The sequence below is a fragment of the Pseudorca crassidens genome, chromosome 2 (genome assembly GCF_039906515.1).
Source record: "Pseudorca crassidens isolate mPseCra1 chromosome 2, mPseCra1.hap1, whole genome shotgun sequence".
NCBI classification, from domain to species: domain Eukaryota; kingdom Metazoa; phylum Chordata; class Mammalia; order Artiodactyla; family Delphinidae; genus Pseudorca; species Pseudorca crassidens.
The window spans coordinates 185,135,559-185,159,139 of record NC_090297.1 but is presented as its reverse complement, the minus strand read 5'-3'; the positions used below and the strand labels follow the sequence as shown (position 1 = coordinate 185,159,139).

At 45.0% G+C, this 23,581-nt stretch overlaps 1 protein-coding gene across 22 annotated transcripts in view; it reads right to left on the bottom strand.

Moving 5' to 3' along the window:
• The window catches only part of PPP1R12B (protein phosphatase 1 regulatory subunit 12B), a 208,429-nt gene that overhangs the window by 95,972 nt on the left and 88,876 nt on the right, over window positions 1-23,581 (bottom strand). For all 22 annotated transcript variants that reach the window (XM_067729937.1, XM_067729929.1, XM_067729930.1 and 19 more), the window contains one exon: window positions 6,606-6,696. In XM_067729937.1, coding sequence (XP_067586038.1) covers window positions 6,606-6,696 — 91 coding nt within the window. The remainder of the gene's footprint in view (window positions 1-6,605; window positions 6,697-23,581) is intronic.

Below are 23,581 nucleotides of genomic sequence, written 5' to 3'. Positions count from 1 at the left end.
ATACAGAGGAACAGACCAGTGAGCTGGAAGACAGAACAGTGGAGATCACTGGCACCGAACAGAAAAAATATATACATATAAATAAACGAGGACACTTTAAGAGACCTCTACGATGACATCAAATGCACTAACAGTCACATCACAGAGGTCCCAAAAGGAGAAGAGAGAGAGAGAAAGGGTCACAGAACATATTTGAAGACATAACAGTTGAAAATTTCCCTAACCTGGGAAGGGAAACAGACATCCAGGTCCAGGAAGCACAGAGTCCCAAACAGGATCAACCCAAAGAGGACCACACCAAGACATATTGGAATTAAAATGGCAAAAGTTAAAGACAGACTATTAAAAGCAGCAAGGGAAAAGCAGCATGTTATATACAAGGGAGCTCCCATAAAGCTATCAGCTGACTTTTCAGCAGAAACTCTGCAGGCCAGAAGGGAGTGGCACAATATAATTAGACTGATGAAAAGGAAAAGCCTACAACCAAGAATGCTCTACCCAGCAAGGCTCTCATTCAGAGTTGATGGAGAAAGCAAAAGCTTTACACACAAGCAAAAGCTAAAAGAGTTCAGCACCAACACACCAGCTTTATAAGAAATGTTAAAGGTATTTCTCTAAGCAAAAGAAAGGAAAAAAAAAAAAGAAAACAAAATAAGATCACAACTAGAAACATGAAAATTATGAAAGGAAAAATCTCATCGGTAAAGGCAAATATACAGTAAAGGCAGTAAATCAACCAAGTACAAACCTCCTAGAAAGGTTAAAAGACAAAGTAGTAAAATCAACTATATCCACAATAAGAAGTTAAGGGATACACAAAATGAAAGGATATAAAATATGATGTCAAAAACAGTAATCATGGGGGGAGAGAAGGAAAAATGCAGGGTTATTAAAATGTTATTTGAAATTAAAGAGATCAGCGACTTGTGTGTGTGTGTGTGTGTGTGTGTGTGTGTGTACACACACACATATACTGCTATACGCAAACTTCATGGTAATTACAAACCAAAAAATCTATAATAGATACATACACATAAAAGGGAAGGAAATCCAAACATAACACTAAAGAGTGTCATCAAATCACAAGGGAAGAGAACAAAAGAGGAAAGGAACAAAAAAGGACTAAAAAAACAATCCCGAAACAGTAACAAAATGGCAATAAGTACATACATATCAATAACTACTTTATATGAAATGGATTAAATGCTGCAATCAAAAGATGGAGTGGCTGAAAGGATACAAAAACAAGACCCATATATTGGGGCTGGCCAAAAAGTTCATTCGGTTTTTCTGTAAGATGTTATGGAAAAACCCGAACGAACTTTTTGGCCCACCCAATATATGCTGCCTACAAGAGACACACTTCAGATCTAAAGGCACACACAGACTGAAAGTGAGGGAATGGAAAAAGGTATTCCATACAAATGGAAATGAAAAGAAAGCTGGGTAGCAATACTTATAACAGGAAAATAGACTTTAAAATAGAAACTGTTGGGACTTCCCTGGTGGCACAGTGGTTTAGAATCCACCTGCCAGTGTGGGAGACGTGGGTTCGATCCCTGATCTGGGAAGATCCCACATGCCGTGGAGCAACTAATCCCATGTGCCACAACTACCGAGCCTGCGCTCTAGAGCCCGCGTGCTGCAACTACTGAGCCCACGTGTTGCACCTACTGAAGCCCATGCGCCTAGAGCCCGAGCTCCACAATAAGAGAAGCCACTGCAATGAGAAGCCCACACACTGCAACGAAGAGTAGCCCCCGCTCGCCGCAACTAGAGGAAGCCTGTGCACAGCAACGAAGACCCAACGCGGCCATAAATAAATAAATAAATAGACAAACAAACAAATAAATAATAAAAATAAAATAAAATAAAGACTGTTACAAGAGAAAAAGAAGGACAGTACATAATAATCAAGGGATGAATCCAAGAAGATATAACAATTGAAAATATATTTGCACCCAACATAGGAGCACCTAAATGAATAAAGCAAATATTAATAGACATAAACGGAGAAATCAACAGTAACACAAAAATAGTAGGGGACTTTAACACCCCACTTACATCAATGGGCAGATCATCCACACAGAAGATCAGTAAGGAAACTCTGGCCTTAAATGGCACATCAGACCAGATGGACTTAATACAGAGAGAGAATATTCCATCCAAAAGCAGCAGAATACACATTCTTTTCAAAGGCATATTCTCCAGGATACATCTGTGCTATATCATGGAACAAGTCACAGTGCATTTGAGAAGGCTGCAATCATATCAAGCATCTTTTCCAACCACAAGGCTATGAGACTAGAGATCAACTACAAGAGTAAAAACCACAGAGAACACAAACACGTGTGGCCCAAACAAAATGCTACTAAACAACCAATGGATCACTGAAAAAATCAAAGAAGAATTCAAAATATACCTGGAGACAAATGAAATGAAAACAGTGTTCCAAGATCTTCGGGATGCTGCAAAGCAATTCTAAGAGGGACGTTTATAGCAATACAGCCCTCTCAGGAAACAAGAAAAATCTCAAATAAACAACCTAACCTTAACCTAAAGGAATCAGAAAAAGAAGAATAAACGACACCCAAAGTTAGTAGAATTTCTCCTAGGAGAACACATCGGCAGAACACTCTTTGACATAAATCACAGCAATATTTTTTTGGATCTGCCTCCTACGGCAAGGAAACAAAAACAAAAATAAGCAAATGGGACCTAATGAAACTTAAAAGTTTTTGCACAGTAAAGGAAACCATCAACAAAACGAAAAGACAAATGGGAAAGACTGAATGGGAGAAAATATTTGCAAATGATATGACTAATAAGGGGTTAATCTCCAAAATATATAAACAGCTCATACAACTCAATATCAAAAAAACAAACAAGCCAATTTAAAAATGGGCTGAAGACCTGAATAGACATTTTTCCAAAGAAGACATACAGATGGCCAACAGGTACATGAAAAGATGCTCAACATCACTCATCATCAGGGAAATGCAAATCAAAACCACAGTGAGATGTCACCTCACACCTGTCAGAATGGCTGTCATCAGAAAGACCATAAATGACACATGTTGGTGAGAATGCAGAGAAAAGGGAACCCTAGTACACTGCTGATGGGAGTGTACACTGGTGCAGCCACTGTGGAAAACAGTATAGAGGACCCTCAGTAAACTAGAAATAGAACTAAAATAAACTAAAAATAGAACTAAAAATAGTATGATCCAGCAATTCCACTCCTGGGCATATATCTGAAAAAACCAAAAACACTAATTCGAAAAGACACATGCACCCCAATATTCACGGCAGCATGATTTACAACTGCCAAGATATGGAAGCCATCTAGCTGTCTATCAACAGATGCATGGATACAGAAGACGTGAGACACACACACACACACACACATATATACACATACTCCACATATGCATACATACGTATATGGAGTATTAGCCACTGGCATGAAATTTTGCCATTTGCAACAACATGGATGGACCTGGAGTGTATCATGCTGAGTGAAAAAAGTCAGAGGACAAATACTGTAAGACATCACTTCTATGTGGAATCTAAAAAATAAAATCAACTAGTGAATATAACAAAAAAGACACAGACTCACAGATATAGAGAAAAAACCAGTGGTTGCCAGAGGGAGAGGGAAGGGGGAGGGAAATACTGGGGCAGGGGATTAAGAGGTATAACTTATTATGCATAAAATAAGCTACAAGGATATATTTACAACACAGGGAGTACAGCCAATATTTTATAACTATAAATGGCATATAATCTTTTTTTTTTTTTTTTTGCGGTACGCGGGCCTCTCACTGCTGTGGCCTCTCCCATTGCGAAGCACAGGCTCCAGACGCGCAGGCTCAGCGGCCATGGCTCACGGGCCCAGCCACTCCGCGGCATGTGGGATCTTCCCGGACCGAGGCACGAACCTGTGTCCCCTGCATCGGCAGGCGGACTCTCAACCACTGTGCCACCAGGGAAGCCCTAGCATATAATCTTAAAAAATTTTATTCAGTATGATGTACACGTGAAGCTAACAATATTGTAAACCAACTATACCTCCATTTTAAAAATTTTTAAAAAAACCCCACAAGCCCTGAACTAGCTTTTCTCTAACATAATTTTGTAACTGTAGGAATCACACAGAGACATTCCACCAATTAAAATTTTCCCCAGGCTCATAGGAGCAGTAGTACAGAAAAAAAGGAAAGAATGAGGAGACATCTGCAGGACAAGGGGGAAAAGGGTTAGGAAGACAGTGAGTTGATTCTTAACTCAAGTAGTCATATGCTCATGTCCTCAGAAGAGGGAAGTTCCAAAGCCGGAAGGCAACTATTAGCTATTTTGTTCACTCATTCTCTTAATAAAAAGTTACTGCGTTCTTAAGTACTGGAACTACAAAGACAAATCAAATGATTCCTGTACTCAAGAACCATAATCTAATGGAAAAGACATAAGAAAACAGATGAGTGTAATGGAAAGTAAGTATTAAGACAGAAACACATGATCCAGCCTATTCTATTTCTGGGTCTATACCCAAAAGAACTAAAAGCAGGATCTGATGAGATGTTTGCACACTGATGTTCACAGCAGCCAAAAGGTGGAAGCAACCTAAGTGTCCATCAGTGGATGATGGATGAACCAAATGGGGTCTAAACATACAACAAAGTATTATTCAGCCTTACAAAGGAAGGCAGTTCTGACATGTGCTACCACATGGATGAACCTTGAACACATTACACTGAGTGAAACGAGCCAGTCACAAAAAAGACAAAAACTGTGTGATTCCACTCGCATGAGCTACCTAGAGTCAAGGTCATAGAGATAAAAAGTAGAGCGGTGTTGCCAGAAGCTGTGGGGAGAGAGGGAGCTGTTTAATGGGTAGAGAGGTTCCGTTTGGGGAGACGAAAGCTGTTCTGGAGATGGTGGTGCCGATGACTGCACAGTGACATGAATGCATTTAATGCCGATGAATCGTATGCTTAAAAGTGGCTAGAGTATTAAGTTGTATGTTACGTATCGCCTGCCACAGTAAACCAAACCAAAACAAACGCTTGTCTGGCCCTCGTGGGGGTTACATCCTCTGGGGAAACAAACCACCATGAAGCACAAGCAGTAACAGCTGTGGCAATGACTACCCAGGACGGCACCTGCCCGACCCTGGAGGGTCAGGAACGACACAAGGGCACTCGGGGGCTACGCATAGGTCCCTCTCTCAGTCCTCAGCTCTCCTGCTTGGCGTCTGTAGCATCTGAAGCTGCGGAGCTTCCCCTCTTCACTGGAGACTGCCGTTCACTCCCTCGGGTACCATCTCCTGGGTGACCCCTCAGCCCTCTGCTCCTCGGTTCTGCTGCCTGGCTCATCCTCCTCTGCCTCCTTGACGCCCAATCACAGCCTCCCTCAACTGTTGCTGCCACATGCGTGTCATCTCCAGCTCAGCTAAGGAACAGCTTCCCACGGGCCTCCAGGCTTCACAGACCACTCGCAGCAGTTCTCTGCACAGCGACTTTTGCAAGATATAACGTAGATCATATCTTCCTTACTTCAAAGCTTCCCCGAGGGACTCCTCTTTTTTCTAACATCATTATTGAAACACAATCCACATAAGATCCGCCCTTTTAAAGAGTACAACTGGCTGTTTTCTAGTATATTCACAGAGCTGTGCAAAATCCCCATCTAATTTCAGGACATTTCATCACCCCAGAAGGAAAGTAACCCCACACCCTTAGTGGTCACTTCCCATTCCTCCCTCTCTCCAGCCCCCAGCAAATACTAATCCACTTTCTATTTCTCTGGATTTGCCTATTCTGGACATGTTCATACAAATGGAATCATGCCAGGTTTCTTTGACGCAGCATAACTTTTTCTTAAGGTTCATCCACACTGCAGCATTGGCATGCGTCAGGACTTCATTTCTTTTTATTCCCAAATCAATGGAAATTTGTGAGGGTTTTTTCCAGTTTTGTTAGCTGCTTCATTTATTTGGTCTGTGCAATGACCCCGCTTGGGCCCACTGCCCAACACTCGCTGGGGCACCACCAGCCACAGAACTCTGACCTTGACGCTGCAGGGAGCCCAGGGCTCAGCCCTCCAGCGAACCTGCACACTCCACACGTAATCTTGGTCTATACAGCAAGTTAACTCTGGCCAGAGATGACACTGAATTTGGGTCTCTCCTGTGAATAATGCTGTTATAAATATCTGTGCAGGGCTTTTCTGTAGAAGCCTGCTTTATTTCTCTTGAGTACACACCCAGGAGCAACATGGCTGGGTCCCGTGGTAACTCTATGGTTAACACTCTGAGATTGTGCCAGACTGTTCTCCTGCAGGAATTAAGGTGTGGGCCTTAAGCACACGTGGAATGATTAGTCTTAGGGAGGGAAGGAGAGAAACCTGCTCTGCGCCTGAAGAACAGAAGCGAGAGCGGGTGTATGGAGCTATGAATTCATTTGATTCTATATAGTGTAAGATTTAACAGGAAAGCTTTCACTATAATGGCTGGAATAAGGCACACATTTTATCACGGTTTAATTGTACTTCCAGTGGAAAGGCACACAGACAAAAAAGGACTTAAACACGGAGGTCACACTCACTTGGGTAGACCTGCGAGTCTGCCGAGCTTGTCTGGAGCGCGCTTTCCGTAACGACTCTGCTTCCTCGTCCCGTACAGGAGTCAGATACGACCTGCGGGGAAGAAGGGTCACAGCAGAGGTAAGGCCCTGGGGGCAGCAGGTGCGTCTGCACACCGAGGGGGTTTCTGTGAGCCAAGGTGAAGTGAGGCCGACTCAACCCGACAGCCTATCGGTGAACATTACATAAGCCAAGACATCATCTGTAAACATATCAGTGTTCGTGCAGAATCACACCACCTGTAACTGTAAGATGAGAACTTTCTTTCCTCTTTCCCATCCTTAGACTTTTTATTTCGTTTCCTGCCTTCGCGCTCTGGCTAGCACTGATGACAGTCGTTTCCCTGCTTCGCTCCTGCCTTCAGAGAGACAGCTTCTGGCCAAGACCCTGCAGACTCTGCTCCTCAGGTGAAGGTAACTCCTTCCCCGCCCATGAGAGTGCACTAGGAGGGGCTTGTTGTTATTAGTTTCTTCGTTTACTCATTCGTGTGTGAACTTTATCATAGGCTTTTCTTCCCTGTATACTGAGATTATCATTTCCTTCTTTCTTCTGTTAATATGCAGAATTACACTGAACAAGTTTTGAATGATAAAACCACCCTAAATGCTTGGGATAAGCTCAACTCAATCATGATGTATCACCATTTATAGAGACTTACTTTCTATATAGATTCAGTATTATTTACTTTAGGATTCCTCCATCCGTGTTCATGCAAGAAACTGGCCTGTAATTTTCCCTTATAACAACCCAGCCAGTCTTGAAATTAAAGTTATGAAAGTTGGGAAGTGTTTTCTCCTTGTCTATTTTCTTTGAGAATCTGTGTAAGACTGGGGTCATTTCCTCCTTAAATAATTGGAAGGGTTCACCAATAGAGTCATCTGGGTTTAGAGTGTTCTTTATGGGAAGGTTTTAAATAAGGGTTGCAATTTCTTTAATAGAATTAGGCCTATTCAGATGTTCTGTTTTGGTAATATTTGTTTTTCAAGGAATCTTATCTACATTTTCATATTCAGTACCACAAAACGGTTCATAATATCCTAAAAATACATTTTAATTGTCACTGTAATACAAGCATATCTCAGAGATACCGCAAGGTCAGTTCCAGACCACCACAGTAAAGTGAATCTTGCAATAAAGTCAGTCATGTGAAATTTTTGGTTGTCCAGTACATATAAAAATTATGTTTACGCTATACTGTAGTAAGTGTGCAATAGCATATCTTTAAAAAACAAGGTACATACTTTAATTTAAAAATATTGCTAAAAATGCTAGCCATCATCTGAGCCTTCAGCAAGCTGTAATCTTTTTGCTGGTGGAGGGTCTTGCCTTGATGCTGCTGGCGACTCGCTGGTCAGGATGGTGGTTGCTGAGGGCTGGGGTGGCCGTGGCGATGTCTTGAAAGAAGACAGCAGTGACGTTTGCCTCACTGACTGACTCTTCCCTTCATGAATGATTTCTCTGTAGCCTGTGATGCTGGCTGATACCATTTTACCCACAGTAGAACTTCTTTCAAGACTGGAGTCAATCCTCTCAAATCCTGCCCCTGCTTTATCAACTAAGTTATGTCATACTCTAAACCCTCTGTTGTCATCTGAATAACCTTCACAGTATCTTCACCAGGAGTAGAGTCCATTGCAAAAAAACACTTTCTTTTTTTCTTTAAATTTTATTTTTTTAATTGGAGTATAGCTGATTTACAACGTGTGTTAGTTTCAAGTGTATAGCAAAGTGATTCAGTTACACATATACATATATCTATGCTTTTTCAGATCCTTTTCCCTTATAGGTTATTACAAAATATTGAGTAGAGTTCCCTGTGCTCCACAGTAGTCCTTACTGTTTATCTGTTTTATGTGTAGTAGTGTGTACATGTTGATCCCAAACTCCTAATTTACTCCTACCCTTCCCCTTCGGTAACCATAAGTTTGTTTTCTATGTCTGTGAGTCTATTTCTGTTTTGTATATAAGTTTATTTGTATCTTTTATTTATTTATTTTTTAAGATTCCACATACAAGTGATATCATATGGTATTTGTCTTTGTCTAGCTTACTTCACCTAGTATGATAACCTCTAGGTGCACCCACGTTGCTGTGAATGGCATTATTTCATTCTTTTTTTATGGCTGAGTGATATTCCATTGTATACGTGTACCACATCTTCTTTATCCAGTCATCTGTGGATAGACATTTAGGCTGTTTCTATGTCTTCACTACTGTAACTAGTGCTATGAATAAGAAACCACTTTCTTTGGTCACCCATAAGAAGCAACTCCTCATCCTTCAAGTTGTATCATGAGATTGCAGCAATTCCGTCACATCTTTAGGCCCCCATTTCTAATTCTATTTCTCTTGCTTTCTCCACCAAATCTGCAGTTACCTCCTCCACTGGAGTCCTGAACCCCTCGAAGTCATCCATGAGGGTTGGAATCTACTTTTTCCAAACTCCTGTTAAGGTGGATATTCTGATCTCTTCCCATGAATCACAAATGTTCTTAATGGCATCTAGAATGGTGATTCCTTTCCAGAGGGTTTTCAATTGACTTTGCCTAGATCCATCAGAGGAGTCACCAATCTACGGCACCTATAGCCTGATGAAATGTATTTCTTTTTTCATAAATTTATTTATTTATTTTTGGCTGTGTTGGGTCTTCGTTGCTGCGCGCGGGCTTTCTCCAGTTGCGGCGAGCGGGGGCTACTCTTCGCTGCGGTGCGCGGGCTTCTCATTGCAGTGGCTTCTCTTTGTTGCAGAGCATGGGCTCTAGGCACGCAGGCTTCAGTAGTTGTGGCAAAAGGGCTCAGCAGTTGTGGCTTGCAGGCTCTAGAGCACAGGCTCAGTAGTTGTGGCACACAGGCTTAGTTGCTCCGCGGCATGTGGGATCTTCCCGGACCAGGGATCCAACCCGTGTCGCCTGCATTGGCAGGCGGATTCTTATCCACTGCACCACCAGGGAAGTCCCCAAAATGTATTTCTTAAACAATAAGGCTTGACAGTTACTCCTTGACCCACAGGCTGCAGGACGGATGTTGTGTTTGCAGCATGAAAGCAACATGAGTCTCATTGCCCACCTCCATCAGAGCTCTTGGCTGACACCAGGTGCACTGTCAACGAGCAGTCATATTTTGAATCTTTTTTTTTCCCAGTAAGTCACAACAGTGGGCTTAAAATAGTCAGTAAACCATGCTGTAAACAGATGTGCTGTCATCCAGGCTTTGTTGTCCATTTACAGAGCACAGGCAGAGCAGATGTAGCATTGGGCCCTAGGATTTTCGGAATGGTAAATGAGCATTGGCTTCAACTGAAAGTCACCAGCTGCACTAGCCCCTAACAGGAGAGTCAGCCTGTCCTCTGAAGCCAGGCACTGACGTCCCCTCTCTAACTATGGAAGTCCTGGATGGCATCTTCTTCCAATAGAAGGCTGTTTAACCTACATTGAAAATCTGTTGTTTAGTGCAGCCACTTTCAGGAATTATCTCAGCTGGATCTCCTGGATAACTTCCTGCAGCTTCTACATCAGCACCTGCTGCTCCACCTTGCACTTTTATGTTATTGAGAATGCATCTTTCCTTAAACCTCATGAATCAACCTTTGCTAAGCTTCAAGTTTTTCTTCTGCAGCTTCCCCACCGCTTTCAGCCTTCATGGAACTGAAGAGAGTTAGGGCCTTGCTCTGGATGAAGCTTTGTTGTTTCTGGTTTGATCTATCCAGACCACTCAGACTTCCTCCATATCAGCGATAAGGCTGTTTCGCTTTCTTATCATTTGTGTGTTCACTGAAGTAGCGCTTTTAATTCCCTTCAAGAACTCTTCCTTTGTGTTTCCAGCTTGGCTGTTTGGTGCAAGAGGCCCAGCTTTAGGCCTATCTTGGCTTTCCATATGCCTTCCTCACTAAGGGTAATAATTTCTAGTTTTTGATTTGAAGTGAGAGATGTGCAACTCTTCCTTTCACTTGAATACTTAGAGACCCTTGTTGAGTTATTAATTGGCCTAATTTCCGTATTGTTGTGTCTCAGGGAATAGGGAGGCCCAAGGAGAGGGAGAGGGACAGGGGAACCGCTGCTGGATAGAGCAGTAAAAATACAGCATTTGCTGATTAAGTTTGTGGTTTCATATGGGTGTGGTGTGTGGCACCCCAAACAATTACAATAGTAACATCAAATATCACTGATCACAGATATCATAACAAATACAATAATGAAAAAGGTTGAAATACTGTTAGAATAACCAAATGTGACACAGAGACATGAAGTGACCAGATGCTGTTGGAAAAATTGCGCCAAGAGACTTGTTCGACACACACCAACCTTCAATTTGTGAACAACGCAGTATCTGGAAGTGATAATGTGAAGCACAATAAAATTAGGTCTACTTGTACCTATAGCAATGGTTCTCAAACTGTTTGGTCTGAGGACCCTTTTATATTTTAAAAAATTATTGAGGATCCCCAAACAGCTTTTGTTTATGTGGGGTATTATCTATTAATATTTACCTTATTAGGCAGTAAAGTTGAAAAATTAAACATGTGTTTATTAATTCATCTGAAAATGATAGCCCTATTCATGTTAACATCAATAACTTATCTTTTATGAAAAACAACTAAATTTTCTAAAACAAAAGAATTTAGTAAGAGTGGCATTATTTTACATTTTTATAAATTTCTTTAATGTTGGCTTAATAGAAGAGAGCCCAATTCTCATATACATTTCTGCATTCGATATGCTGCAGTATGTTTTTTTAGTTAAAATACATAAAAAATATCCAGTCCTGCACAGATATGTAGTTGGAAGAGCAAGGAGTATTAGAACAGCTTTTTCAGATAATTGTGGACAGTCTTCTTTGATCCTATAGTCAAACACAAGTGGTACTCTCTTCAACGTTAGTCGCAATGTGGAATCTGAAATGATGTTAACAGAATTTTCATATTCTGTTATGCCGAAATCCAGTGGTCTATCTCGTACTTCGGATGGAATGTCTTACCCAGGCGTGTCTTTCGTAAAATCTCCCAAATGGTGACACATTTCATTATGCAATAGTAATTTTAAAAATCACATTCTTCAACATACGGTTTAAGCTCCTTAACATCAGTCTTGGCAATGATTTTTTGGATTTGACACCAAAACCAAAAATGAACAAGTGGGACTTCATCAAGCTTTTTGCTTCTGCACAGCAAAGAAAATCAGCAACAAAACAAGAAGGCAACCTACTGAATGGTAGAAAATATTTGCAAGTCACGTATCTAATAAGGGGTTAACAGCCAAACTAGATAAAGAACTCATACAACTCAAAAGAAAACAACCTGATTAAAAAAGGGACAGAGGATCTGAACAGACTTTTTCCTAAGAAGGTACAACACAGATGGCCAACAGGCACATGAAAAGATGCTCAACATCACTCATCATCAGGGAAATGCAAATCAAACCGCAGTGAGATGTCACCTCACACCTGTCAGAATGGCTATTAGGTGAGAAATAACAAGTGTTGGTGAGGGTGTGGAGAAAAGGGAGCCCTCATGCACTGCTGGTGGGAATGTAAACTGGTGCAGCCACTCTGGAGAACAGTATGAAGGTTCCTCGAAAAACTAAAAATAGAACTACCATATGAAGTTCCACTTCTGGGTGTTTATCTGAAGGAAATCAAATCACAGTCTCCATCTGTGCTAAATCTGCAGCCCAGTGTTCACAGCAGGACTACTCACCATGGCCAAGATACGGAAACAACCTAAGCGTCTACCGACAGATGAACGGATAAAGAAAATGTGGCGTATATATGTGTGTGTGGATACACTCACACGCGTGCGCACATGTCCATACATAATGGAATGTTATTCAGTCATAGAAAGAGGAAATCTTGCCATTTGCAACAACATGGATGGGCCTTGAGGGCATTATGCTAAGAGAAACAGAGAAAGACAAATACTGTACGATCTCATTTGTATGTGGAATCCAAAAAACTGAATTCATAGGTACAGAGAACAGACTGGTGGTTGCCAGAGGTTGGGGGTGGGCGAAGTGGGTGGAGGTGGCCAAAAGGTACAAACTTCCAGTTATAAGATAGATAAGTCCTGGGAATGTATGCACAGCAAGGTGACTACAGTTAACAACACTAATGTACTCAAAAGCTGCCCAGAGAGCAGATCTCAAAAGTGCTTGTCACAAGGAAAATACGTGTGGTGACAGATGTTAACTAAATTTATCGTGGTAATCATTTTGTAGTATGCTTACCAAATCATTATGTGGTATACTAAAAAAGATTGTTTTATTTCAATTATATCAATAAAAAATAATAAAAGTTAAAAAAAAACCCCACATTTTCTAATATTATCTTTGGTCTCAGAACAGTCTTTCCACATTGGGAAGCAGTCAACATATCACCCACAGTGACAGGTGCAAGTTTTCCAAAGTTCTAATTTCTGCTTTAAATGTTACAATTGGCAACCAACACTCAGAATGACAGGTTCGCTTTGTTCATTTTCAAGAGAATGTCGGCCACACGCCTACGTCTGAATAACCAGTCTGAGCAGCCACTTTTCAGGAAGAAGTGGTGCTCAGGAGAAGCAGCCAGCCCTCATTTCTCCTTCTCGAACTACAGGTACACTTCTATTACAACTCGCTGGCCACCCTCCAATTATTTACTACACTTTTCCTGTACTCTCTATTCTCCTCTCTCTCTGGGTTTCATTCTGGGTGTTTTCCACTGTCCAATCTAATTAGTTCACAAATCTTCTCTTCAGCTGCTTTACTACAATTGAATTTCTTAATTTGTTATTTTATTTTTCAGTTCTAGCATTTCCATCTTTCCAAACAGAGGGCAGTTCTCTATTGAAATTCCCTATCTTGTCTTCTATTTTCTTGAACATATTAACCGTAATTTACTATGATTATTTTAAAGTCCACATCTGATAATAATCGATATCTGGGTCTGTTCCTAGTGTCTGTATTTTCTCTTAGTCTTTTGTAAATCAGTCTTATTAGGCAGTCTGTCTGGTAATTTTTGAATTAATGCCAGAATTTTTAATGAAAAAATGTAGTAATAACTTGCAGCTCTGGAAGATGTTGTCATCCTCCAGAGAGGATATTCTTTTCTCCGGCTTAGTTAGGCTAAGAAACTGGTTCTCAAACTTTCATTGCATCAGAATCACTTGGAAGGCTTGTGAAATACAAATCTCATGAGGTTCTCCCCTCATAAGTCCTGATTTAGCAGGTGTGGAGGGGGTCTGGGAATCTGCATTTCTGATTAGCTCTCAGGTGACGCTGCTGATGTGGAGACCACACTGTGAAAACCATGGGGTAAGGCAAACCCCCTTCACCCACTTTGAGACTGAGCCACCTGGAAGCTGGGCTTCAGTCTTTACAGAGCTGGCCATGTCTGGTAAGCCCCTTCTGCTGGAAGGCAGCCCTTTGATCGTCCCAGGGGAAGTCTGGGGTGTCCACTGGGGCCCGTTTCTGAACTCTAATTTCTGTTCCCTAAGCACTGAGAGATGGCTGGGAACCTCGCCCAGCTTCTCAGCCTTGTAGCCACTGCCTCACTGGTCAGCCAGCACCTTGGGGGACAAGCACAGCCGGGTGCTGGGCTCGCCTCCTATGCTTTCCTTCTCTCTGGGATCTGGGTCCCTCAAGTCCTCACTTCCTTACCGTCTCTCCAATGCCTTCAAAGACTTTGTTTTCTTATGTTTATCCAGCTTTTCTGCTTATTCTCAGTGGGAGAGTCTGTCTATCACAAGATATGCCATAGCCTGAAACAGAAGTGCCCAACCAGGCTATACGTTAAGAGATTTTTTTCCTCCACGTGGATTAGTAAACTGGAATTGCCATACATGTCTCAATCCACTGTGAGTTCGGTAAGTGTGCCTCTTTCCTTAATAGATTCCTCTTCTCTGGGTGAAGTGGAAAAACCTGAGTCCCCAAACTTGCAAAGCTGTGGACCAGCCTTGGAGTCGGTGAGCACACCGAGGACGAGCCCCTCAGGAAATGCTGCCTGGGTTACCAGCCGGCATCCTCACCCACCACCTCCACCTGCAAACACACAGAGCACCCCACTGCACCACTTCTTGGCTGCTGTCTCTTCTCTGCGTCCTCGACAGACGCCACAGTGAAGCCGCAAGTCTCTGACTGGCTTATCGCACTGCCTGCTCCGGCAAGTTTTACGGAATGAGAGAGACGGAGCTGGTAAAAACAGGTCTGCGGGTGAAATCAAGGGCCTTTTGCCTCACTTGGAGTCCTAAATATTTGAAATCATACATGTTTTTCCCAGAAAAAATTGGAAAACAGATCAACACGTGAAAATAAAAATAAGCTGAATTCCACCACATGAAGATAAGCCCATTTTTATTCTATTACACGTATGCCTAGATTTTTATCTATGTATGTATGTTCTATACCTATATATAATATATTATAGTCTATTTTTAATGAATATTATGTATATTACTTTGTAACCTGTGTCAATATATGAAACTTTTACTAAGTTGTAAGAAAAAAAATCTATAAAAACAAAACCCAGAAAACCCCAGTACTTGAGTTTTAAATGTTTTTGAGGAGGGAAGGAACATTTTCATTCACTTTCATTTACCCAGGTATGGATTCCAAATTCACAGAAGTGATACACCTTAACATACGGTTTCCTGGGGGACACATTGCGTCTTCAGTAGAGCCTGAGCCCTTGTACCTTCTAAACCCAGACAGGGGAGCAAACTGTAGTCCTGGAGCCAAACCTGGCTGCCACATTCTGTAAATCAAGTTTTACCAACGACAGCAGCAGAGTTTAATATTTGCTATGGAGACAAGATGGCCTGCAAAACCTAAAATGTATGTTACCTGGCCGTTTACAGACAAAACTTGGCAACGCCCGTGCCAGACCCACCCACACCCAGCACACCACCTGGGCCTCGTGAGTCTGCGCACCACATGGCTCTTCACTGCCCTGAAAAGACGATGGTCTCGGCCCACAAGGTCCTGCAACGGAGGCACAGTGGCTTCACAGCTATCCCTGCTCTGGCCTCCAGATAAAACTAGGCTAACATCTGCCATGCAGTGACAGAGGAAGGGATTCCGATGCTGAAGTCTTCTAATCACCACGCCTGTCTGCTCTGTTTCCCAGAGGGCAGGAAGCGTTTTTCTTTGTATTTGCTATGACTCTGAGGTTACATGATCAGTGGAATTCAAACACTTAGCAGGGAATTTAAGCATGACTAGACAAAAATAATTTGTTCTCTGCCTCTCAAGTTCACAGTGCTCCTCTACATACTACACAGCTGCTAATTTTATCTTAAGAAGCTGTGCAAAATGCCTAGAGCAAATCATCAATGAACATCAAGAAAACCATCATCATCATAATAAAAGACCTAGACTATCTTCTGACAAGTACAGTGTGGAGATAAAGTACCCTGACATGGGAATCAGACCACCTAGGTTTGAACCCTGGCTCCTCAACTTCCTTGCTAGATGACCCCAGATAAAACATTTAAGCACTCTAAACCCAAGTGTCTTGTGCAGCAAAGGTATTAACAGCTGCAACAGGATTATGAGCAGAAATCAGCAGGGCTGCTGTGAGGACCAGGCGCAAGTGTTCAGGACGGCCTGGCTGTTACTCTCGCATCACCACCATTCCTGCTGCATTGTTTCCATCCCCACGTTAATAGCTCCGCGTGGTGATTTGGGAAAGAAAGAAGGTGCTATAATATCCATCCCAACTAGTCCAATAAACAGTTCCCCTTAATTATTTTCCCAGAAATGGATAATTCATTGGGAAGCAGTCTTAATGCCCATGAAAATATTCTCCATGCAGGTTTGAAGGGCTAAGTAAAATAAAGCTACTTTAACTAGAAGAATGAAAGGAAAATAACCAAGAAGATTTCCAGGGAGAGTACAAAGCTGTTTTCCCCAGAATGATGAGAGGATAATCTCTCATCCAGAACCCACTAACAGGAAACTGGTTTTTGGAATAGCTTTAGAGAGTCCTACATTTAAAATCTGTGAAGACGGAATGGTACTTAAGGGTTAACTTCAAACGGGGCAGGAACCAAGTTGAGTGTATGTCTTTATAGCACTCGGGATGCTGCGGTCATTAATTACCGAATGTCTACTGGTCCTCTACCAGGGCCTGTCATTCCTCGGACTACATCCTGTGTATGAGGTGGCACAGGCACAGGTACATTTCAGGGAGGTGAGAAGGAACTTCCTAAAGATCAACCTGGAAGCACGCAGGGACAGCTACAGGGCAGGGGGATGAGCCAGAGAAGAACAGAGCACGGACCTGCGGCTAAAGATTTTGTGAGTTTGAGGAGTCACATGATCTAATTTCAAGACTTCAGGCAGAGAGGATAAAATCATTCCCATTTTACAGAAGAGCTGACTGAGGCCCAAGGAAACACTGAAGTACCCACCCAAGGTCACAGCGTTGTCAGGTGAGACCTAAAGGGAGTAGGACTGGTCGCCTGGCTCCAGCACAGCTTTTCTGACATCACACCACACGAAAACGGGCTCTTCACCTAGCGCCACGGCACCCCAGCTGTGTGGATTCGTGCAGCAAGACATTTCTTTTTCCAAATCTACCAATACCAGGAGGGGAGTATTGTCTTATGTTAGGCTTCTCTTAGTGTCCCCTGATGTTTTCCAAAGTCTGCCATCATCAACACTCTATCTTGGAAAAGGATGCTTTCATATCTCCAGAGGTTGCCATTCACGTGCAGTACGGCCATCCCGGACAAGCTGGAAGGGACAGGTGACAAGAGGGACCAAATTCTCCTGCAGAGGACGCAGCCCACACGGCGGCCAGGCGTTAGTGCAGGTTTACCTCGCCGTTTCTAACTAGGAATGGGTGTTCCTGGGTTCCAGTGTCAGCTTAGCCATTAACTAACAAGAAGGGCTCTTTCTTGCCTTTTAGGGTCAGAGGGAAGGGAGTGGTTTGGTTTACTTGTTTACACCCTTGTTCTAAAGAGGACCTGGGAACTAAAGGAAATGCATACCTGCAGCAATACTTTAAACAGATGAAGAAATGTACGGGAAAGGAAAAGAATGGCCAGATACGGCTGCCGGAAGTCAGGCGCCGATATACATGTGGTGTCGGGAAGCTCCGCAGGGAGGCCCGAGTGATGCAGGGGCGGCAGAGCAGCAACGGCAGCTCAGGAAGGTCCTGGGAGGAGAAGAGGAGGAAGCCCAGGAAGCCCCAGGCGCCTGCCTGCCGAGGCGGAAGGGCTGGAAGAGCGCAGAGCAGGGGTGGCGGGGAAGAACGGAGGGGCAGGGAAGACTGGAACCAGAGGTCGTGGAAGACACAGGCTCCAGAAGGCAATGGCCCACGACCAAGGGCACGGAGGGTCCGCGGTGCAGGCGCCGGACAGGCGAGGGGGCAGGGCTCCGATTCGGCGGGCTGGAGAGGGGGCGGGAGGTGGGGGACAGAGTGGGGTCAGAGCCCTCCCTCGAGAGCGACAGGGAGAAGGTGGCGGGACAGGCACGTGGGCGGGTGCACCTCTGTCCCCGTCCCCGGTGAGCTCTTGCTGCTCCGTCTGGGAAACACTGTGCGCCCCGGCTCTGGGATCCTTCCCAAGGGAAACTCCCTGCACTCAGCACAGAATGCTGGACCAGCCTGATGGCCGACAGGACGATGCCTCAGTTGGTTTCCAAAAGCCCGGATTCCCCATTCGGATTCCAGAGAGGACGGAAAGCTTTCAATTTACTTTGTTTTCAGAAGCGGTTTCTCCCAAGACAGACACCCACTTCCTTCAAAGAACAAAACATCAAGAGAGCCTAACCCCTGTGCCCACAGTGCCAGCGGACGGTATCCCACGGCCCAGGGGAGACCGGCTCCTCGGACACGGACCGGTTGGGTCAGAACACGTGGGCTGTGAAGTCCCAAAGACCCGGTTTTGAATCCTGGCTTTGCCACTTACTGGCTCTGATTGTGGGCAGGGCCCGTCATCTGAGCCTTTTCTTATATGTATTAAAGAAAATAATATTATTCGTCTCACAAAGGTATGAGGATTAAATGCATCTAGGGAGTTCTGGCGTACGGTAACCACTCAGAACACTAATTCTCTAACCCACTCTAAACCTTTCGCATGTTTGGGGCCACCTGAGATGCCGCCACAGCCCCCCGTCTCACAGGACCCGCCTTCTCCTCCAAGAGCGCAGTACGCCACCTACACAGTCTGCCCTCGAGGGTCTACCCCCCACGCGGCCTCATGGTTTCCAAGGCGTGTACCTGGCGTCCTCAGTCTCGAGGGCACAAGGTAGGCAGGCCTCTCTCGTGTCGTACCTGCAGTTCTTGCACAGCGCTGAATGCGCGAACAGCAGGACAGCCACCTCCTAACTCCACACGGACCGATTCAGAAGTTAAAAGGCAACCTCGACGCATAAGCTGTGCACTCAGCTGGAGAGCAAACCAGGGCTCTTGCCTCGCAGCCCGGGGGGCTGTCACCTGTGCCTGCTGCTCTCACGTGAAGGAACCTCCACCTGCCAGGACACACCTTCTCTGCCTACATTAGAACACCTGAAGTGGAATGGGGCTGGTGTGCTTACCGGCACACGGAGCCAGACACAGAACGGGGTCTTGGGGAGCCAGCCTTCTGCGAAGTGGATCAACAGACGTGCCTCTGCTGCCCCCCTCTGGACACCAGGATCACTACACAGCGGCTTGCTCATCCCCACCCGTTTACCCGACACCTTGCTGAGCAAGTGGGCTCTGTGGTATGAAGAAAACCCAGCAGAAAGAGCACCTCCCGGAGCTCCCGATGCAGGGGTGTCAGCTGGACCAGCCCTAAGGACAGGGCCACAGAAGAACACCGGCAAGAGAACCCTGGCTTCAGCCTGGGGCTGGGGGAACAGGAAGCCGGCAGGGGGGTGAACCTCAGGAGCTCCTACGGTACGAGCAGAACTCTGCTCAGCAGAGAAGGTGGCAGAAGGCTGTCCCAGAAAGAAGGGTCAGCGTGGACATCAAACACCTTCAGGGAACACAAAGTGGCACGACCGCCAAAGGCACACAACACAGGAAGGAGAGGAGGAGCAGGGAGAGAAGAGTCCAGCTCTGGCGGCTGGGCAGCGGTCCAGCAGGCAGTCTCCCCGTGGGGCTGCGATGACGGCCAGCAGCAGGGGCTCCTAAATGCCTGACTCAGCCCCATTTTGAACTGTCTACAATCTGGTCCTCTGAGCAACCAAGATCAATGAGGAAACTTCTTACATGTATGGGAAAACATTTATTACCATTAAGATTCAACCTGATTGGGACTTCCCTGGTGGCTCAGTGGTTAAGAATCCGCCTGCCAAGGCAGGGGACGTGGGTTCGAACCCTGGTCTGGGAAGATCCCACATGCCGTGGACCAACTAAGCCCGTGCGCCAAAACTCCTGAGCCTGAGCTCTAGAGCCCTCGAGCCACAACTACTGAGCACCCGTTCCACAACTACTGAGCCCGCGCGCCTAGCACCCGTGCTCCGCAGTGAGAAGCCCACGCACCGCGAAGAAGAGTAGCCCCTGCTCGCCACAACTAGAGAAAGCCCCTGCACAGCAACGAAGACCCAATGCAGCCAAAAATAATAATAAAATTAAAAATAAAGTATGAAAAAAATGAAATAGAAAAAGATTCAATCTGACTGTACAGTTTGTAGTAAGCAAAGTGCTTTTACCCAGACCTCAATGAGTTAGTCTCTTCATTTTATCATTTCCTGTTCAAAGGCCAACTCAAGGAGCGATCTATGCCTTCACATACCTAAACCAGCTTCTCTCTGTAATTGCCCTAAATATCTGACATTTTTTCCATCTTATTTACTTAAAATATATACTATGTAATACTTAAGCTATAAAGGATATAAACAATACAACCACCACCTGTGTACTACTATCCAACTTAAGTATAACATTACTGATACCAGTTTCCCCTTAAAAAGAGATGCATGGGGGCTTCTCTGGTGGTGCAGTGGTTGAGAGTCCGCCTGCCGATGCAGGGGACACGGGTTCGTGCCCCGGACCGGGAAGATCCCACATGCCGCCGAGCGGCTGGGCCCGTGAGCCACGGCCGCTGAGCCTGCGCATCCGGAGCCTGTGCTCCGCAACGGGAGAGGCCACAACAGTGAGAGGCCCACGTACGGCAAAAAAAAAAAGGAGATGCATGTTTCTACTTCCTGAAATTCTTAACCGTCCTCTGCCACTCTAATCTCTTGGATGGGATCCTTAAGTCAGCGCACATGTTTAAATCAATTAGGAATAGGAAGAAAAACCAGAATAGTTCCCAACTGGTTATTCCAAACACTGCATCTTATTCTTACCATCCCCCACCCCAACCATAGCACCCAAATGGTGTGCGCTACCAGCCAGCTTCCCAAAGAACCACCAGAGAGATGAGGGTGGAGGGCAGAAAGGCGCTCTCGGCCATCAGAGCTGCCAAGCAGACACTCACCTGCGGCTCCTGCCCCTCCAGGCCCAGTGCTCACTGGTGCCCAGCTCGGCACACCAGTCGGCCCGCAAACCCAGAACACAAAGATCAACTTCCTGCGCCTCCCATTTCCATAAAACCGGGAACGGCAAGGACTCCACTGCCAGATCAAACCATCACAGGTGAGAGGTCAAGCACCTCACACACATCAGCCACACACCCATGCAGCAGCTTTCGCAGAAGCCCAATTTGTTGAAAAAGTGCCCACTCCTCCGGCTGTCCTTCCCTAGTAAACACTAGAGCTCGTTTTGTGAGGTGGTCACAAGCGACCATCTTCTTCCAACATGGGAAAATCACCTGGTATGGGGGGGGCTTGAGTGAGGACACAAAATTTTGGTCCCTCCCACATGTCACCAACACTCACAGCTCTGAAAAAAGAACCACTTTATCAAAAGGAGATTAACTGTAAACACATGGCTGATAAGAGCTTTGAGCAGCAGGTGTCCGGTGACTTCTGGCTGTACTCTGAAGTGGCTGGGAGCTGGGGCAGAGCTGCCAGAGGCTCTGTGGCTTCCTGGCTGCCTTTGGAATGCATGTGTCCTGTGGCCGGGGTGGGGGGGGGGGGGGGCGGGGGGCTTTTTTTTTTTTTTTTTTTTTTTTTTTTGCGGTATGCGGGCCTCTCACTGTTGTGGCCTCTCCCGTCGCGAAGCACAGGCTCCGGACGCGCAGGCTCAGTGGCCATGGCTCACGGGCCCAGCCGCTCCGCGGCATGTGGGATCTTCCCAGACCGGGGCACGAACCCGTGTTCCCTGCCTTGGCAGGCGGAGTCTCAACCACTGCACCACCAGGGAAGCCCCGGGGCGGGGGAGGGGGCATTTTTAAGCCGCCACTCCTGAACTGTTAGGTGGTGTGCTGAGGAACTGTGTGACAAACGCCACTGTCTCTGGAAATGAAGAGGGTTCATGTCTCAGAAATACAAAAAAAGATAATAAGCCTTCTAAATTCCAGGCCCTTCCATCTTACTGTAGTAACTCTCAGCAGGCACCAACCAGGTCTTCTTTTCCAGAACCGCTGAGTGGGGCGAAATGGTCCGAGTGTTATTTTTAAACAGCTTTACTGAGATATAGTTCACATCCCCATTTAAGTGTACCATTCAGTGGCTTTCAGTATATTCACAGTTATGCAATTATCACCATAATCAATTTTAAAACATTTTGATCACCCCAAAAAGAGATTCCACATGCAGTATAGTCACTTCGCACTTGGTGTTTTTAAACACAGACCAACAGCATCTTTCCCGCTGGCTAACTAGTGCCACCAGATCTGGCCCGTCATCAACTTCAGGCGCACCAGCACTTTACCCCTGAGAAAGGGAAGCGGTGCCAATCAGGTGTCAATCACACATGCTCTTTTGTCACCATTTAAAAGTTACTTAATTTGTTATTGAAAGGGATCTTTCAGACTTTAGACATATTTAGTACCAGCAATGCACATAACCCAGTAGAAGTAACGTGAGCACTGATGACCAAATTCACACACGTGTGGGGATGACAACTGGCAATGATGAGATGTCCCGACGGCGGAGCTTGTGAGACGTGAAAAAAGCGGCCCCCAGAATCAACAACACCCAACGCTGCACGACATGGCATGTGCTCGGTGACAGAACAGCAAAAACTGTCTTCCTAACTATAGCAAGAAAGGAGTCAAGCAAGCGTAATCTTTAACAGCTAATGAGCTAACATAATACTAATCATACAAGCAACCCAGAAACCCCCAGCATGGCAATACTTAAGAGAATGTACCGACTGCTACATACATTTCACTCTCTTCCTGTTCCTAGTTAGGAAGAGAGAGAACTATTTATACCAGCAGAGAAAAGCCTGGTAAGTTCAGCACTGCTGCGGTCTCTTAGGGAAAGAAAACACTCGTTTCAGAACAAGAACTGAGAGAGGCTGGAGGAGCTTGGGAACCTCTTCTCTAGAACACCTCCTTGAATTGACAACTGCCTGACTTTAGCTTGGAGACAGGGAGATGAGTCAAACAACTTTAAAAAACCATGACTCAGTGTTTAATTACTTGGTTTAAATTTCTGACATTCCAAAGATGATGCCAAATTAATCTGCTGACAGCTTCACTTAGTGGAATAACTACCCAGCTTATAAAGACCCCAAAGGATTCAAGAAGGTCGACACATGTGGTATATGTGACTCGGCCGTAAAGAGACCAAACAAAGCAAGTCGCATGTGAGCTATTTGGGAAAGACAAATAACTTTAGCTTCTTGTAGAGAAAAACCGTTTTGGCCATTTCTACAAGAAAAGACAGGGCACCAATAAAAAAGAAGGTGTAAAATTCAGGGCTGGGGCGAGAGGATCAAAGGCGGGAGCCCGCAGACTCCAATATTAGCCCCGGGAGTTGTTGACACTGTTGACACTGTTGCTAAGGAAAACCTGGGGCTTTCGGAATGAAGGCAGCCACCACGCCCTGCGACAGCTGCTGCCTGCCCTGACACCCTGTCGCCTTCTGCCAGTTGCATGCCATGTGCCCTCTCCACCCTGTCGTCCGCCAGCCCAGTCAACCCCTTC